The sequence below is a fragment of the Pteronotus mesoamericanus genome, unplaced genomic scaffold (genome assembly GCF_021234165.1).
Source record: "Pteronotus mesoamericanus isolate MK-2021 breed Mesoamerican mustached bat unplaced genomic scaffold, CSHL_Meso_final contig_33, whole genome shotgun sequence".
Classification (NCBI taxonomy): domain Eukaryota; kingdom Metazoa; phylum Chordata; class Mammalia; order Chiroptera; family Mormoopidae; genus Pteronotus; species Pteronotus mesoamericanus.
In genome coordinates, this window is record NW_026555135.1 from 2,762,619 (window position 1) to 2,782,461 (window position 19,843).

Sequence of the window (19,843 nt, forward strand, 5' to 3'; positions counted from 1 at the left end):
GATTTTTTGTAAATAGACAGCTGAAACATCTGGATACTGAGAATATCTGAAAACCATAGAAACAAAGGATTTTAGAATGAGATTCTCTAATCTCCGCTCAATAGTTCATGTAAGCACAATTATTTACAACCACCTCTAGAAGGCTGATGATGGGCTGTGGTATTGAGTTCTACCATGTGAACCCCAAATTCTTACCTTTCTTCTTTGGTCAAATGTTAATTATTAATTAACTAATAATCTACCAAATAGAAGTCATTGTGCAGTGAAGAAAGTGAAAAAGGCAGGCAACTTCTTAGAGTTTACATTGTACTGGGAAAAATCAAATTTAAACTGTTGATCATTGAATTATGATGGTGAAAAGTGCTTTGGAAAGATTTCTGCTGGTCTTCACCCTAGCTGCTACTTCTGCTCAGCACATATTCGTGATGAACCACTAGCCTGCACACTTCCCTCGCCCCAGCTGAGAAGGCACTACAGTCATCTGGAACCTTAGGAGTCTTGTGAGCCATTGTTGCCAGAGAGGAACAGTCTTCTTGTAACAAATGCCAAAGGGAAAACCCACCTGCCTGCCCATCAGAGGCTGTTCTCTTCTTGTTAAGGAAGGGGAGACGTGTGCTTCTCCCCACCCACAGAGCCAGAGATCTTCAACTGAGGGAGAATAATGACGTCTCTAATAACTAGGGCCGTCCCTCTGAATAAGCAATCCAGGACAAAGTCCATGGTCACGATCTAGGAGCGATTCCGTGCTCATGTTTATATCATTGCCTCTCCAAACCTGATGATTCTAAGAGTACTCTCTTCCTGATTTTTCTAGAACTGTCCTGTTTCTCTTACTTCTGATAAGACATTTTTTCATACCATTGAAGCTTAAAAATACCAAATCTGGGAATTTCCAGTCAGTTTTTTTCTTTAGAGACAAAAAGGGCAAGGACTTGCCTAAGATTACACAGCCAGTCAGCCACAGAGCCTGGGCCCGGGACTCAGGCCACTGACCCCCAGACCAGGGCTCTTTCTGTATATCATGTTCCCTAGAGAATCTGGAAGCTTAAATTTTCATGTGGGAAGAAACCGGGGTGAAGGTTTTGGGTTTTATTTTGAGCTGGTATTGTAAGCAATGACCATACATTTCAATTTGTTCTTTAGATTCTTACGTATGGTGGGTGGCCTGGTTCCTGTTGGGGAGTGAAGGCTGGTAAATGCCTTTCTTAAAAGACACATGGTTGGAATGCAGATTGGTGCAGCCACTGCGGAAAACAGTATGGAGCTTCCGCAAAAAATTAAAAATGGAACTTTTTTATGACCCAGTGATTCCACTTCTGGGACTATATCTGAAGAAATTCAAAACACTAATTTGAAAGAATATGTGCACCCCAGTGCATTGCAGTGTTATTTCTAATAGCCAAGTTCTCATCAATAGATGAGTGGATAAAAAAGCTGTGGTACACTTATTCAGTGGAATAGTACTCGGCAGGAAAAAAAGAAAGAAGTCTTACCTTTTGTGACAGCATGGATGGACCTGGAGATCATTATGACAGGAGAAATAAGCCAGGTAGAGGAAAGACATATACCATATGATCTCACTTATATGTGGGATCTAATGAACAAAATAAACTAACAAAGAAAACAGAAACAGACTCATAGGTACAGAGAACAGATTGACAGCTGTCGGAAGTGGGCTGGGTGAAAAAGTGAAGGGATTAAGCCAAAAAAGAAACCCAACCCCTCATGGATGCAGGTAACTGTGTAGTGATTACCAGAGGAAAACGGGGATGGGGGAGGTAGAAGAGGGTAAACAGTGACGAAAGGAGACTTGACTTTGGGTGGTAAACACACATACAATATACAGATTATGTATGACAGAATTGTACACTTGAAAGAAACTTATATAACTTGATTAACCAATGTCATCCCAATAAATTCAATTTTAAAAAAGACACATGGAACAGACCACTTCATTGTGAATACTACGTTGAAAGAAAAAACATTGTTCTATAGGTTGGCCCCCATTACTTACGCAGAAAGGAAAACGTTTACATCTCAACTTAAGAGTTAACTCCCAGCTAACCAGACACAACCTGCCTAAGCTGATCAGCAGGTCTTTTTCATACCCAGATTGATGCAAACATTTTCCTGCATGTCCATGGAGCTCAGAGAAGTTGATTTTGGATTAAATGTTATTGAGTTAAGGTGAGTTGGAGATTGAGGGGGCAGCAACTCAGAACCAACAGGTTCAATTGTACCCCCTCCTCTCTCCTCTGCCCCACTTCTACTAAAGAGCAGGGAGACAGACGCTGAGTCTGAACTCCAGAAATAGTGTCTTCCTCAAGGTCAAATGGCAAGTTCATGGCAGAAGTGGGTCTTGAACTAGTGTCCTGGCTCTCACCCAGTGTTCATAAAGATTTTTTATGCCTGCCATTAAAAGCCCATCTTCTTGGAGCCTATTTCTCTTTTCTCTGGTCAAATGGCAACTCTTTACTCTTATTCTTCTGCCACACTCAGCTCAAAATTCCCTCCTCTAAGGAGGGGCCTTGGCAGACTGAGGGGTCTCTTTCCTGGGCTCTCCCAGTTTCTGTGCTTTGCTTTGTCATCACTATGATCGCACTGGGCTGCCCCTGTGAATGTATGTGCCTATGGCTCCACCAGACTGGGGGCACTCACAGAGCTGTCACGGGGCCTGATCGTTTCTATTTAACAATGCACCAACCCTTCCCAGGACCTCGGTGCTCCAGAGGCAGGAGGCGGGATGCAGCTTTCCGAACAGGCCTCATTTTCCTGCTGAATCATAAAATCAGAATGAAGGTGTCATTGGCAATTCAATAGTTTTAGTCTAACCCCTTTCTTATGCAGGTGGGGGACACAAAAGGGGTCTCAGAAACTGACATGATTTGCCCAAGATCACACAGTAAGTGGGCCACAGAACCAGAACTAGACTATCAGCAGGGCTGGTTCATTACCTTGAGTCCGGATAACTCAGCAATGAGCCCAGGCTGCCCCACCTAACTGGGACCCCAGGACTGACCAACCAGTTGAGGTTTATATGCTCACCCTTTTCCTTTTCTAAACTTCTGTTTTGGCAGAGTGGGCTCAGGTAGCAGACAAAGCATGTGCTCTGGGTGCCAGCTAGACAGGAGCACTGTAACGTTCTTGAAAGAATTTAATATTCGATATTTTTTATAAAGTATTGATGTAGCATTATAGTAAAAAATCAGAAAGTCTCTGGACATCTTTATGCTTATTTTGTGGTTTAGATTAACTGACTTTATTTTGAATATATATTACAGGGATGTTTTCAGTGCTTAAGGACACTAAAGTTATCGTTAGGGGACAATTTTCTTGGTCAGGATTATCTACCAGTCTGTTACAGTGCTGGTGGGGGGGCGGAGAAGACAGAAAAGCCAATCACCTGAATGTCCAGCCTGATGCCACACTTTCCATTATCATCTCCTGTCACATCCCACCCGCCAGGGAGTGGTTGTGCCCCATCAACAAATGAGAAACTGAAGGTCTGTGAAGGACAAGCCCTTGTTCAAGGTCACGGCTGGTGAGGGGTGAGAGCAGAGGTTGTTCTGGAGTCAACCTACTGCAAGGACTGAGCCCTGCCTGGCAACCAACAGTCCTGGCTCCTGGACCAGCTGTGGCTTTGGACCTCTTAGCCTCAGTTTCCCCATCCGTAAAATAAGGGCTTTGGAAGAGATGATTTCCTCCAGCTCGGTAAACATTTTCAAGTGTCACCTCTCTGTCTGACCCAGTGAGGGGTCGGAGATGGATATCTCATGGCCCAAACCTCTAAAGAGAGGGAGCGAGGGCTCCCCCATTTACTAAGCCCCTCTTGTGCACTTGATTCCTTACAGTTATTGTATCGTTACATCTCACTGCAATTGCCAAGTCTGTGCCATTCTCTCAGGATATTTTCACCACACTGTGCTGTGCCCGTAGCAAAGGAGCAGGATATGTATAAATTACAGAGTTCAGGTTCGTTAACTTTGGAGTCAGAAAGACCTGGATTTCCCTTCCGGCTCCACCACCTTCCACTTTCTCCCTCTGAACTGCAGTTTCCTCATCTGTGACTCATAATATTGACTGAGACCTCATTAAATATTCTCATTTTCTTCACCGTACTAGGCCTGGCCTCTTCTGAGAAACTCCTACAAGGTCATCAGCATCATGCTTGTGACTGCAGATCCCTGCTTGTCCTGCCAGGATGTCTGACCCAGGGTCACACAGACTATGGGTGCACACTGGGACCCTGATGTTTACACATTCCGTGTGCGCTCATGGACTCCTCATGACTCTCATTGCCCGTGGCCGCCCTGAGCCTGTCTGCTGGCCCCAGCCTTTGCCGTCTTCTAGGCACTCCCTCCCGGGCCCAGCTCACCTTCGAAGCCTTATCCTCCTGATGTCTTCTGTGGAGTCACTGCACTTGGCCCTGGGGGAGAAGCCAGGTAGGGGCTGAGCCCCAGCCCATTAAACCCTGGAGCCAGGGTCGGCTGGGGCTCTCTGCCTCAAGTTGGCTCCTCCAGGGGACTGCACATGCACCAGCTGGGAGCAACTTCCTATGGTGGAGTAGGGGATTTGGCCCTGGGCTTTGCAGATAATGAAAGCAGCATCGTTAACAAGCCTCACAGGTTCCAGAACTTTATCACTAATGGGACAGTTGGATTTCTGTTTCCCCATCTGGTCTCACAACAGCCAGAGAAGACAGGCCGAGTCAGGATTGTTTCTCCTATTTGACATTTGAGAAAACCAAGATCTAGAGAAGTGATGTGACTTGCCCAAGGTCGCCTGAATGGCTGGTGGCAGAGCTGGGATTTGAACCCGAGACTCCAGTTCTGGTTCAGCGGTTCAGCAGCACATGGCCTAATGACTGAGACCTGTGTTCTTTCTGGTTATGTCACCTTGGATAAATCCTGTAGCCGCAGTGAGCCTTCCCTTTCTTATTTGTAGAAAAGTGTGTAACAACACCGCCTGTCTCACAGGCACCTGGGAAGGGCTCAGCGCTTTGCCCAGTGCCTCCCACAGAGTAAACATTCAATGAGCGAGAGCTATTATTTTAATAAACCCAAATCGTAATCCCCTGTTGCATGATTGGGATATACCACTGCTGTTGTACCATGAGGAACGTGCAAAGGTTTTGTGGAAAGACTAAGAGGTGGGGTGCTGTGCCCCAGCGCCAGGCAGGGCCGGAGCCCAGTCACAGGCAGCCCCTGCCCCACCCCTCCCGATTCTCTCCCACGATTCCACAGCTCTCTGTTCCTGCCTTTGTCACTCTTTCACTAATATGTGTAAAATCTAAACAGTTTTTTGAATTTCACAACTATTTTCCCTGCCCTCCCCAGATGGGATCACTATCACTGATTTGGTGGGGTCCCTCTAGACCTTCTTTAAGCGTGTGTGTGTGTGTGTTTTCCCTTAACACAAATTATATCATTTTGTACTTATTGCATCACTTACATCCTAACTTTAATGAGTCTTGGAATTCATCTGTGTCTGAACTACTTCATTCTTTTAAGCTGATTTTTGGTATTTGATAGTATGGATCTGACAGTTTGTCTAGTGAACATTAAGTTGTATCTAATTATTGCTCTTACGAGTAATATTATAATTAACATCTTTTTAACATGTATTTTAGGGCACACGGGGCCAGACACTTCTCTGAGATAGATAGATCCTTAGAAGTAGAACTTCTGGGCCAAACAATAAGCACATTTTCAAATAGAATAGGGTGTGTATGTGCAGGGACCATCCCAGCTTCAGACCTCGAGGCTTTGAGAACATGGAACCACAGCAATGACTGAGATGACCCTGTTACACCAGTGCCTGATGCTGCGCCCCACACCAGGGGAAAGCCATGCACAAGACATTCATTTCAGCCCACAGGAGAGACTTCCATAACAGATCCTGACTGACTGTAGATTTGCAACTACAGGATGTAAAATTACTAGGCCACTGGCAGCCGAGTACAAAACTTCATGGGAACCAAAACACAGGCAGAGGAAACAGGAATGGAGGTGAGAATTCACCAAAAATGCCTGGTTTCATAATTTTGGTTTAAAATTGTTACAATTGTGACTTTAAAAGTCACGTATGAAGACCCTCATTACTATTTGCTGAAACAGTCTCTGCTAATGCCTCTACTTAAAGTTCTAAGCTCTGCATCTTTATCACAATTTTGAAAGAGAGATTTTCTTCCCTTTAACATATGCCACAGCCATGTCACTGCCTACTCCATTCACTTTTCGAGAATGGTTTTCCTTTCTGCCCTTTTGGGGACACTGTTGTTCTGCCCATCCCTGGCCCATTTTTGACCTGGGTGATTCCTGAATGGGACTGAGTGTTATAAGTTTTTTGGCTTAATTGAGTGTAAGCTCCGTTTCTTGGTGCTAAAAATTAGTCCCTTCTGACAAGTAGCAAAAGGATGCCACACCACATCCTGTTGGCTCTAGAATAATATCTCCCCCACTCCGGTGGGAACCGCTCAGGGCGTCTCTGTCCAATCAGTCCACATCCACCGTGTTGTTAACTCCATGAGGACTCCCAAATAAACAGTAGCAGGTATCAGAGATTAAAAATATCTATGGAAGACAGTTTTGCCTTGAATGAGATATCATCTTCTGTGCTCCCACCATGCCCTGTGCTTCCCTCTGAAACGGCACTCAACACCCTGTGCTATTTCTGCCCATGTCTGTCTCCCTCACTAGACTGGACAAATTGAGGGCAGCGACTGTCCTGATATATCTCTATGTCTCTCCTTTCTACTGCATCTTCTAACACTTCCCAAATGCTTGGTAAAGTTTTCTTAAGTGAGTGACCGAATGGGGAAAGCTATATCCAGCAGCTTGGTGCTTACTGTGACTGTAACCACCACAATCCATGGTGGTTACTGTGAAGGAAAACCACCACAATCCAGGCCACCCAGGGGAAGACTTGGACCAAACGTTGAGAACAATTGCAGATGTGCTCCGTGGCGTGATGCCTTTTAAGAGCTTATTATGAAATATTATATCCATATAGAGCTCAAACATATAAAGCCTACATATTTGATTGGAAGCAAATATTTACTTGTAAAACAAAAAGTTTAATTGTAAAGCAAACACCATGTCACTGCCATTCAGGGGAGAAGGAATCATTGATACCTCATAAGGCCCCCAATGCCCTCCCTGGTGACAACCCTCTTCCTCTCCTACAGAAATAATATTGTTTTTAATAACTATGAATCTTGTTTTTAATAAACATGTCTTCTGTTTTCTTCACAGTTTATGGCATCTGCATGCATTGATAAAAATATAGTGTAGCCTTGCCAGTTTTTAAACTTTATGTAACTGGAATCCTGCTGTATGTACTTATTTGATTTTTTTTTTTTTTTAGTTCAACATTATGTGAGAGTCCTCCATGTTTTGTATGCATATGCAATTCCTTCATATTTTATGGGCATATAGTGTTACATGTTAGTAACATTTCACAAATTAGAGAAATGCTGCTGTGCTAGATCAGAGAGTATGTGTATCTTCAACGTTATAAGAAAGTAATAAAATGTTTTCCAAAGCATTTGTACCAGTGACACTCCCACTATCAATGTATAGGTTCTGATGACTCACATCCTTGCCACCCAAGTACCATCAGACTTGGTCATTTTTTAGCTGGTCTGATTGGTTTCTAATGGCATCTAGTTGTTATAATTTGTACCTCTCCTACTACTAATGAGATGATACACTTTTTCCTATATTTATTGGACATTTGTTTATTCTCTCTTATGACTATTTTGCTCATTTTTCTAATGTCTTGTTTGCCTTTTTTATTTAAGTGATTCTTTATACATTCTGGCTATGAATGCTGAGTCCTTTATGGCTGTTTGCATTCAAATAACATCTTTTGCTCTGTGGCTTGGTTTTCCAATCTTTTCTTTTCCTTTTCTCCTTCCTCCTTTGGTGTCTTTTGATAAACAGAAATTTTCTACATTTTAAAACAGGGAAACTTATACTTTCTTTTTCTCTAGGTTTAGAGCTTAAAAAAATCTTGTTTAAAAATTATTTTCCACCCTGACTGGTATGGCTCTGTGGTTGGGCATCATCCTGCAAAGCAAAAGGTTACTGGTTTGATTCCTAGTCAGGGCACACTCCTGGGTTGTGTGTTTGGTTCCCCAGTTGGGATGTGTATGAGAGGCAACCAATGGATATTTCTTTCTCACATTGATGTTTCTCTCTCTCTTGCTCTCTTCTTTCCCCTCTCTCTAAAAATAAATAAATAAAATGTTTAAAATAAAACAAACAAAAAATAGAAATATTTTCCCATCCCAAGATCAGGACTACAGTGTCCTATATAATTCTATAGGTTTGCCTTTCATATTTAGGTCTTTTTTGAAAAGGTTTTTAAAAATTTATTTATTTTTAGAGAGATGGGGAGGGGGAGAATGAGAGGGAGAGAAATACTGATGTGTGAGAGAAACATCCATCGGTTGCCTCTCTGTATGAGTCCCAAGTGGGGAACTGAACCCGCACATCAGGCATGTGCCCCGACCAGGAATCGAACTGCCGACTTTTTACTTTGAGGATGATGCCCAACCAGCTAAGCCACATCAGTCAGAGCCCATATTTAGGTCTTTAATGAGATTGATTTCTATGTTCACTTGAGGTAAGAGACAAATTTCATTTTTGATACATGAATACTTGATAGACTAATGTCATTCATTACATGTCCATCTTCCTCACTGATTGCAGTATCACCACTTTGTACATCGATTGTACATATATTTAAGGGTCTGTTTCTGGGCTCTCTATTTTGTTTTATTAGTCTATAAGTTGATCCATGTTTTAATAACTGACCTATCCAAGTTCTCATCTTTATTATCATTTAACCTATTAATATTGAAAAATCTATTTGATAACTTTAAGCAGATATTGCTTGTATTTTATCGGACATTTTAGCCAGTCTAGTTGGTTTCTGATGGTATCTATTTGCTGTTGTAACTTGCACTTCTCTTATTACTGAAGAGTTTGAGCACTTTCTTTTTATTGAATGTTTGTTTATTTGACATTTGTTTTCTTCTCATAGAAGGGTTGATTTCATAACCTGGCCTATCAGTAATAGAAATGGAAGTCCCAATGGTGTATTTTTGGCCCTGCTATGTAAGTCATTCTTTCCCTAAAAAACGTTTTAATGTTCTTAGCACACTGGTATCCTGGGAGCGGAATTAACTACATCTGAAGTCAAAGGTCTTCAGAATGCCCTGGGCCCTGGGGACATGCCATTTGGTGATGGCTGCTTTGACATCCTTGTTCCTAAGCGTGTAGATGAGAGGATTGAAGACAGGTGTGAATATAGCAAACACCACATTGCCCATGATGTGGAAGTCCAGGGGCAGGTCAGCTCTGTAGGCCACGTAGGCTATGGCAATGGAGGAGTAGTAGGTGCCAACCACCAGGAGGTGGGAGCTACAAGTGGAGAAGGCTTTTGAGCGTCCTTCTCGGGAGCTGATGCGAAGCACTGAGGCCAGGATGTGGGCATAGGAGAGAAGCACCAGGAGAAGGGGCAGGAAGGACACCACCATGGCGATGCAGAAGCCCATGAAGGTCTGGGGTGTGGTGTCAGAGCAGGAGGCCTGGACCACAGCCAAGTGGTCACAGAAGCAGTGGTAGACATGGGCCACAGAACCAAAAGCCATGTGGGAGGTCTGTACCACTGCCGGGATGGGCAGGAGGAGGGCTGTGAGCCAGGCACCAGCTGCCAGTGCTGCATTGGTCTGTGGAGTCATGTGGACAGGGTAGTGCAGTGGGCGGCAGATGGCCACGTAGCGGTCATAGGCCATGACCACCAGGATGAAGGCTTCAGAGCAGGAGAAGCCGTGGAAGAGGTACATCTGCAGGAAGCAGGCAGGGAAGCTGAGGAAATGGTCCCCAACTAAGAGTAGGGACAACATCTTGGGGACAATGGATGTGGTGACAAGGATATCCAAAGCAGAGAGATTGATCAGGAAGAAATACATGGGCTTGTGGAGTCTGGGCTCTGCCACCACAGCCACCAGGATCAGGGTGTTACCCACCAGGATGATCAGGTAGAAGAAGAGGAAGATGAAGAAGACAGGGAGGAAGAGGAACTCCTGTAGAGAGGGGATGCCCACCAAGTAGAAGATGGGCGAAGAGTCTTTTGATCCATTACAGGCTGTGGCATCCATGGTAGGACAGAGCTGTGTGCCAGAGTGACAGGCAGCCAGAACATCTGGAACTGGAAAAACCAAGAGTTTGAAATAAGAATTCCATACAGTTTAAATCATTTATGACCAATTTTAGAGAAATGGTGATACCCTCCAACATTGATTCTTCCATTTTAACCCACAGTTCACTCCTTCCTTCTTATATCAGTCATTTAGCAAGTACTTACAATGTGCAAGGCTGTGAGAAGGAAAATAAGTTACTCAAAGCTCCTTCCTTTTCAGGGCTTGAATTCTACTGAACGGGTGGTATGTTTAAAAGCCAGTCACACAATTATCTAGTTACAACTGTGCTAAGTGCACGGAAAGAGAGTCTTTCTGCTCCTCTGTTCCACTATCTTTCGGGCATCACATCTTAGCTGAACTCTTAAATCTCTACATTACTGTATTTTCTTTTGTTCTTGCTTTAAGTTCCACTAAGTGACATCACCATCTCCACATCACTAGGATGGGCTGCTTTTTCCAAGATTTTCTGTAACATGCTGCCTGCTCAGTCCACTCATTACCCAGAGAGTGGCTTCCCTCTTACTCTCCAGGTACAGCAGCTCTGCCTGCCTCTCTCCCTACTGAGTTCTCCAGGTGTGCTGTTGGGAACTGTCCGGCCTGATTTTGGGGACTGTAGCCTCTCTGACAGGTTAGAGGGCCCCAAGGCTGGAGCTGAGCAAAGATCTCTTGGCTTCTCTGCTCCACCTACCTGATTCCCGTTTGAAACAATACTAGAGGCAGGTATAGCCCTGAACTGGATCAGGTGGTTCCAAGGGACAATTAGTCCTGGAAGAGGAATCCATTAAACCCTTTGAAACCTACTTTGCTAAGAATGCCCTCAAGTTAATGAGTAGTGGTGTTTGGGGTCCCAGCATAGGATGAGTTTATTTTCCCAGGTTTTAGGGCTGAATAGGTATCACCCTGTCTACCAGACCCTGACCTGAGGCAAATCTCTGAGTTCTTTCAATTGTTATCTATGATCTCTATCTGTTTTCTGTAAATATAGCCTTTAGGCATTGATTGATAAGCTTTGCATGCTTGCTGTATACCCCTATGCATATGTCTCTCAGTAAGAGCCACTTCAAGAGAAGGGCTCCGGGCATTCTCCACTGTAGGGAATCATCACTTCCTCTCCTGACAGGAAAATTGTGTCTGGTAGAGTTTATTTCTTCATCTGCAGCAGCTGGGGGAACTCTGCAGGACGGATTACCCCCCCTCAGTGGGCACCTGCTCAGGTTTCAAGGGTGGGAGGGACAAATGCCTTCTTGTAGGACAACTCTCTCCTCCATGGAGCTCAAAGTGATGGTGGATCTTCCCAGCATTCAGGGCACACCCTGGGTCTATTATCTTCCTTCTTTCTGGCTGCTACTGCCCAGTGGGTGTTGTGTTTAGTTTTCTTATGCCCACTCTGCCCTTGGCTCCCCTAATACCAACTCAGAAGAAGCCACAGGGAGCTATCATGAGTGCCACTGCTACTAGGAAAGACCCAGAGACCTGAAAGCTGTGACTTTCCAAAGATGAAAGAACCCTAAAACAGAGATTGCATTGGGGTCAACACTGGGACAGCTGGACTTGAACTGAGGCATCACTAGCTACTTCCCACTTCAGGATGGCCTCTGATGAGTGGCCCAGGCAGCTCCACACTTCTGTCTGCATCACTGCTGTTTGAGCCCAGTGATTCCACAAGCTGTTTCCCTTTGAATTACTTAAAACTGCATGTACCTTCTTTCTTTCCTAAAACAGGTGAACCAAAAAAAAAAAAAAAGAAAGAAAAAAAGAACAAATCAGAACCCCACCTCTCATATCCTAGAATCATAGACTATCAGAACTGGAAAAAAAAATTTTTTTTTAAATCTTTAATTTTAACATAATTCTTCTCCCCACCCCTCTTCCCCCCCACCTTTTAAATTTTTCCTGGTTTGCTCTGGCATTGATCTGGATTGTGCAGTCTAGTTTCTAGATTTGAAAGTGGTGACTGGCAAATGGTTTGTCTAAAGTGAGCATAGGAGAGTCAACTAGCCTGCATGTGATTGTTCTATGAAAGAAAAGCTCACAGGTCCCTCCATCCCATGACCTGGGCAAGAAGGTAAACCTGATTGTCTCCATTTTAAACTGTTATTCCTTAGTTAACCAGAACCCCATTCCAACAAATTTGGCCACCAGGTTTTTTCTCATACCTCAAGGAATGCAAACTGCACTGCCCTGGACATTTCTGTTTTCAGAGAGGCTGTCATGGCTGGTGGTCCCAGGTGAGGACAGAAACAAAGGCCAAAGCCAGAGGGGTCCTACGGGGCCATCAAATCCAGCTGCCCCTCTCCCACCTCCTCTGTCCCACTGCTTTGCCAATGGAGGTAGGGGTGCTGACGCCCAGGTGGAGAGGTGGAACTGGGTTTTCACTGCTATGTGGTGCTGGACTATCCAACAGGTAGACCAGGTACATGCTGGGTCACCACAAGGCAGGGGTACCAAAGATACTTCCTGCAAGAATTTCACATTTGCTATTTCAAAGCACCATTCAACTAGATAATAGGAACTATCTGAATTTGGCTGGGGTTTCTTACACTTATGTTACAGTTTAGGGTTCTTGTTTTACTTTGAATCACATCTGGGTGATGCAGCCTGGGCCCCTGTCCCCAGTTCCACGTCCCTCTCTCCACAGCTTGCCCCTGTCCCACCGCTCTGGTCTTTGCTGAGATTTGGCACTTTTACCCCCAGTTCACTCACCTGCCAAGCCTGATCCACCTCGGTGTCTCCTGTTGTGCACCCTTTGTGTCTTCTAACCTGGCCTGGCAGATAAGAACCAGGCAGGTGCTGAGCTATGGCCCATTAAACCTTCTCACCCCTCCTTTTAGCCGGGTCTGTGGGGCCCTCTCCCTCAATATGGTGCTCCTTGGGGCAATGTGGTCCCACCGCCCTCACCCAGGATCAATTTCTTGGCCCCATCTAGAGCACATGTGGAAAGGGGATTTGCCTCTGGGATTTGCTGATAATGGGAACATCACTGTTAACAAGCCTCAGGGGTTCCAAAACTTACAATTGACAGGATAACTTTTATTGACATTATTCCATCTGGTCGTCAGAACAGCCAGGGGAGACGGCAGCCCAAGAGGAGAAAAGTCAAGTCCAGAGAAATCAAAAGACTTAGCGCTGATGCTGATGTTTAGTAACAGAGCTGCAGGTCAGACCCAGGGCTTCATTCCCAGGCCTGTGCTCTTCAGTATTGCATTGTAGGCAAGGGCCTAGGGTCTAAAGCAGAAAGTCTAGATCTGAAATACCAGTTTTAATATGTTTTAGCTATATCACCTTAGGTAATTTACTTAGGCTCTTTGAATCTGAGTTTCTCTATCTGTAACATAGAACATTATATTAACTATCTTAGAGAGTTTTTGAGAGGATTTAATGAGAAAAGGGATATAGAATACTTGGAGTGAAATGTGATTATTTGAAAATTGCTCCAGGAATTTTGTTTGTATTACCTGGCAATAGCCAGAGGACTATATTCAATTCCCAGGAAACTGTGGGTGTCCATCTCCTGCAAGAGAAGATGCAACTTTCATGGGTTCTCATGGTCTCTAGATGCTGAACAGCTGGCCCCACAGTCAACTGCAGGCAAAAGCTGGCACCTAAGCTTAGACTGCTTAGTACCAGTAGTCAGTTTGCTCTGCTTATAAATCTACTCTCTTGCTCCTTCCCTCCAAAAGGGGAACAATAGGATTGTTGCTTTTATACCTACATCTTAGGATGTGGGTGCGAGCTGTTAGTAGCCAATGCTCTGCTGTTGGAGGGCAGGCCACTGGTTGTGTCTACTACAGTCCACCCCTTGACCCATTTTGGGGAACTGTGCTTCAGTCCCATTGAATTTAGCGTTTGTGAGTTAAGCAGTTTTGATTCTACCAGAGACACAGTATGTCTCACTAAATTTAAAGTTACAACTGCTGCCTGGTCATTTTAAACCCACTGTGCAAGTAAACCAGAGTCAGATCCATCCACTTATCACAAGAAGTTTACTCCATTTGGTCATAGGCTTTCCACAATTTGAGGGAAAATCTCTAAAAGAAGGATTAATGGGATTAACTATTGCCACTGCTACTGTAGTCAGTCCCAGGGCTGCAAGTGAGTAGCCATCACCTCCTCCACCACACATTCTAGAGTCCCTTCTCTTTCATTTCACATTCAATTACTTCAGTTGGTCTTGATCAGTGACTTTCAACCTTTTTCATCTCATGGCACACATAAACTTATTACTGAAATTCTTCAGTGCGTCAAAAAAATATATTTTTTGCCAAGCTGACAAAAAAAAAAAAAAGGTATAATTTTGATTCATTCACATCAGATGGCTATTGCTGCATTGGCTGTTGTCATTTTTTAATTTGACAGTCTAAGGGAAAACAGGTCAGTGTCTGTGACTAAATAGTCAATTATTTCATGTTTTAAAAATTCTTGTGGCACACCAGATGAAAATCACTGGTCTAGATGGGTTCCTTTCTAACATACTCACACCTTCATCCCTGATAGTCCTGGGCCCCTGGTTACTATGTCTCATTAGGCTAAGGTTGCTTTAATTGCCCATTTACAGTTAAACTTGGTCATGGAGAAACAAAAAGTATTCCTATATCTGAGTGTCAGTATCCAAGCCCCCATCATGGAAGAACAGTCTTATATTCTCTTGGAGATCAAGGGCAATTACCCTTACAAATATGGTAATTCCTTTTTTTGACTGCTGGTCTACTTCCACAGAGGGCTTAAAATGACCAGGCAGCAGTTGCAACTTTAAATTTAGTGAGATGTATGGTGTCTCCTATAGAATCAAAACTGCTTAATCCACAAAGGCTAAAGTCAATGGGACTGAAGCACAGGTCCACCAAACGGGTCACTGGGTAATGGTGAGTAAAGCCACTCTAACTTCCATCTAGTGATTCTTGGCAGGAAGCATCCCTTTTTAATGGACAATTATGTTGCAAATGGATCCTTCCCATTGGACAGGAACATGAACCCCATTAGCATTCTTTCACTGGAGCAGCTAGTGGTTTTCTTATGCAATGTTTTCAAGCCTCCCACCCACCTGAAACTATATTGCTGATACATGAGTACTTGCTAACAAACAAGTGATACCAATGCCTAAATTGTAATAACTTACAGGAAAAAAATTGACATTGAATTAAATGCTAAATTCTTGGCTCCCACAACCCCCTTTGCTTCTCTCTGTCCTATCACCTTCTTGTATTATTTCTCTGGATCTGACTCCCCCCCTAGACTATCAATACCTTGAGGGCAGCAACTATGTCTGGTTTATGTCTATCCCCAGCATGTAGTAAAAACTTTTTATAAATAATTGCACAATCAATTTTTTATTCATCACATTAATAGTTATTTTATAGCATCAGTGGGAAGCCTTACTGATCCAATATTTGAGGACCTAATTTTAGCTGTCTGCTCAACTGAATGAAGCCAATTTAGGCGACAGTAATTCATTTAAAAATGTTTATTGTGTTTCTATTTGGTTCTAGGCATCATCAATGGTGTCCAGGGAGCTGGATTAGTTACATCTAAGGATTAAGGCCCCAGAATGCCCTGGGTCCTGCGGACATGCCATTTTGGTAATGGCTGATTTGACATCCTTGTTCCTCGGTGTGTAGATGAGAAGATTGAAAACAGATATGAGAATGGCGAACACCACATTGCCCATGATGTGGAAGTCCAGAGGCAGGACAGCCCTATAGGCCACGTGGGCTGTATGGCAATAGAGGAGCAGTAGGTGCCAACCACCAGGAGGTGGGAACTACAGGTAAAGAAGGCTTTTGAGCATCCTTCTCAGGAGCTGACGCAAAGCACTAAGGCCAGAATGTGGACATAGGAGAAAAGTATCTGCAGAAGTTATGGTCTCAGAGCAGGAGACCTGGACCACAGCCAAGTGGTCACAGAAGCAGTGGTAGACCTGGGCCCCAGAACCAAAAAGCCATATGGTACGTCTGCACCATTGCCAGAATGGGCAGGAGGAAGGGAGTCATGTGCATAGGGTAGTGCAGTGGGCAGCAGGTGGCCATATAGTGGTCAAAGGCATGACCACCAGGGTGAAGGCTTCAGAGCAGCTGAGGCCAGGAAGCGGAACATCTGTAGGAAGCAGGCTGGGAAACTGAGGAAGGAGTCCCCAAGAAGGAATAGGGACAGCATCTTGGGGTCAGTGGTTGTGGTGGAGAGGATGTCCAGGGCTGAGAGACTGATCAGGAAGAAGTACACGGGCTTGTGGAGGCTGGGATCTGCCACCACAGCCACCAGGATCTGACTGTTACCCATCAGGATGAGCATGTAGATTAAGATGAAAATTAAGAAGATGGGGAGGAAGAGGGATTCGGGCAGAGAGGGGATGCCCACTGGGTAAAGGACAGGTGAGGAGTCCTCTGATCTTTTACAGGTGGCTCCATAGTGGATCAGGGCTGGACATATGCAGACAGACACTGGGAGCCTCAGCACATATTGGAAACCAAAATGATCAGGGACCCATTAACTAGAACATGCATCTTTTTCTTTCCAATCATGGATCTAAATCCTGAGAGTCTCTTTGTGCTTGGAATTTCATTGCACAACTAAGATACTCAAGGATGGTGAGGTGTCTAACGAGCAATGGTTAAAAGAGCTGGTCCTGTCTGGTGGAGAAGACAGCTGGACAGAAATACCTGAAGGGCTGTCAAAGGGCAAGAACAACACATAGAACTCAGGCCAGTATTAGCAGCTCCAGGGGTCCAGAATTCAGCCCCACATATGGAATAAGTTTCTTACAATTAGAACTATCCCATTAGGCAAAAGAGTGGCTTGAAAATTAGTGAATTCCATATAGCTAGAGGTAGGCAAGGCTGGGCTCTTTTTGGCTTAAATGCTACAGAAGAAGTTTAATATTCAGATAAGAGCTAGAGTAAAGGCCTTTAACCTTCCAAACCTAGATCCATTGATTTCTTGAAAAAAGGTAACATAGTCTTGGTCAGGTAGCTCAGATGGTTAGAGTGTCATCCTGATACACCAAGGTTGCAGGTTTGATCCCTGGTCAGGGCACATACAAGAATCAACCAATGAATGCATAAATAGGTGGAAAACAAATCGATGTTTCTCTCTCTGTCCCCTCCCTTCCCCCCTCTCTCTTTCTCTAAATCAACAAATAAAAAAACTTTTAAAACATAACATATATGAACCACATCAACCAGGTTTCAGGGTTGGGGGGACAAATTTATTCTGAGAGAAAAATGCTTGAGAAGCATCCATTTATGTTCAATTAAAAAATCCAGTAGCTCCTTTATTCATTCAAGTAGCTCCTTTAAAGATGTCTGAAGTGGTAGCCTCATTCCTGCTGCCCCAGATGGAGGAAGGACCTGGGTATGGTAATGTCAGTGAACCACTTACCAGATTTTGCCTGCTGTCAGCACCAGAATCTTGACTGCTATACTTCGGCATAAGCCCATCCAGTCCAGATATCTCTACACAGCAGTTCCTGAATGGAGCTCTTTACCTTTAAGCCTTGTAAAGACAACAGGATGACTGGTTGAGAGTGAAAACCCAGGAGTGGAAACTCCATGTATCTTACTTGAAGGTTCTGTTGACTCTACTTTCCAATCTCTGAGCCTAGATGATAGTCAGAGGCCTCTGATAGACTTCCAGCTTGTGAGCTCTAAGGAACTGGTGGGAACCCTTCTTCAGGGATGGCTGGAAGAACCACTTCTGTACAGCTCTGAATTTAGTTCCTCTTCTATGCCTTAGTCCATTCTTACCTCACTCCTGAGTTGGGGTGTTGTGCCTCTTGAATCAATGTTCCTTGTTTCTACATTTCCATTCACTTGAGGATTCCCATTCTGCGATATCGTATCATAGTATTGATGAGGGGCCTCTTCCTCCAAGGAGAGCTCTAGAATACTGTCTGCCTAACTCATTCTGCTGGGGCACTTTGTCTGTCTCAGTTTAACCTGGGTGCCCTGTGACCTGTCTTTGTATTCTTTTTTTTTAAATGTAAAAAAATATTTTATTTATTTACTTTTATTTTATTTATTTTTAGTTTTTAAGATTGTATTTATTTATTTTAGACAGAGGAGAAGGGAAGGAGAAAGAGAGGGAGAGAAACATTGATGTGTGGTTGCTTCTCACACGCTCACTACTGGGGACCTGGCCTGCAACCCATGCATGTGCCCCGAATGGGAATCAAACCGGTGACCCTTTGGTTTGCAGGCTGGCACTCAATCCACTGAGACACACCAGCCAAAGCTGTATTCTGTCTCTTGATCATATTTAGGGACCAAACATTCTGATTTTCCCAGAACTGCTCAGCTTCAGCCCTGAAAGTTCCGTATTCCAGGAAATCACTCGGTTCCTAGCAAACCCAGATGTTGGTCACCCTAGGAGGGTAGAGTCATGGTATATGCCTTTGGGAGAAGGAGGCATTTCCAGAATGGAACCCAAGTTGAAGATGGATTCTCCCCTTAATGGAAGAAAACAGACTTCAGGGCAGCTCCCTAGTCACGTAAGTCTTCCCTTCTCCTGGCTGCTGCAGCTTGGCAGATGTTACTGTTTAGCCATTTCATGCCCACACCTGGAGCCTTCCTTCCTTGGCTCCAGCTCGGAGGGCACTACAGAGAACTGACAAGTCTCAGAACCAGCGCCAGGAGAAAAGACCAAGCACTCTGCAGGAAGTAACTCTGCTCCCCAGAGGCTGGGGCAGAAGGTTACTGCACATGCGTGGCAGCCCGAGATCCCCCAAGTGGGACCATCTGACCCACTAAACAGCGCGGAGGGAAGTGTTGAGTCATCCTGTCCCTTGACTGAGTGATCCAGGGCCAGATTCTTTTGACATTCAGATCACTGCCTCTCTGCCCCCACAAACCCTGGCAGTTCTATTCGTTTTCCAAAGCCACCTCTAGTTTCTCCCTCTCCTAACAACACCCTTCTCATGTTACAGAATGTGTAAGAGTGGAAATGGTCCTGCAGGTAGTTCAGGCTCTGAACCTTTCTTCACAAATGAAAATCAGGATGGGGAAAATCAGGATGGCGATGAGGATGGGGAGCAGCCCCAGGGTTGCAGCAGATCAGTGCCAGGGTTGGTCCTGGACACCACGCCTCCTGGCTCTGGACTTAGACGCCTCCCACCAAGCCAGGCCACCTGAGAATTCGGAAGCTCTGGTTTCCACCTGGGGAAAAATTAGACCAGAGGTTCCGCAGTCAAACCTCGGTTCTCAAATGTATGGGTTCTTGAACAACTGCATTCCTTGACCAAGTTGTTCATGGAAAAAAAATATCTTGGCTGTTAAACAAAACTTGTTTCTCAATTCTTGATCCAACAAACCTTTCATGTTGACACCTGTATGATCAGTCATGTGTCTCTCAGGCAACAAACAAAGGAGATTCTCTTTTCAAACAAATCACTTCTCCAACAGTTTTAATTTCCCAGAACAAATTAAGTTTAAGAACTGAGGTTCCACTGTAATTTCTTCTCTCCATCTCTTAGGTGGATGCCAGAGACAATTATAAATTTCTGTTTTGTTCTGAGGGTGTTTTCAGAGTTTCAGATGGTCTGGTTACTATATAGAGGTTCTATGTGGCTAGAAAAATGCTCTATTCAATACGTGACTCAAGGAAGAGGCAGACTGGGCATTTCTGTGTGGAGAATGGCCATGGCAG

General features: G+C 44.3%; 1 protein-coding gene and 1 pseudogene across 1 annotated transcript; both read right to left on the minus strand.

Annotated features, from left to right (window-relative positions):
* Positions 1-9,203: 9,203 nt before the first annotated feature.
* LOC129072636 (olfactory receptor 2AT4-like) lies at positions 9,204-10,177 on the minus strand. Its single transcript, XM_054576152.1, is given in 2 exon segments — positions 9,204-9,247; positions 9,250-10,177. Coding segments are annotated over 2 exon segments (963 nt in total). The 5' UTR covers positions 10,169-10,177.
* Positions 10,178-15,725: 5,548 nt separating this feature from the next.
* LOC129072682 (olfactory receptor 2AT4-like) lies at positions 15,726-19,515 on the minus strand (annotated as a pseudogene).
* Positions 19,516-19,843: the final 328 nt, after the last annotated feature.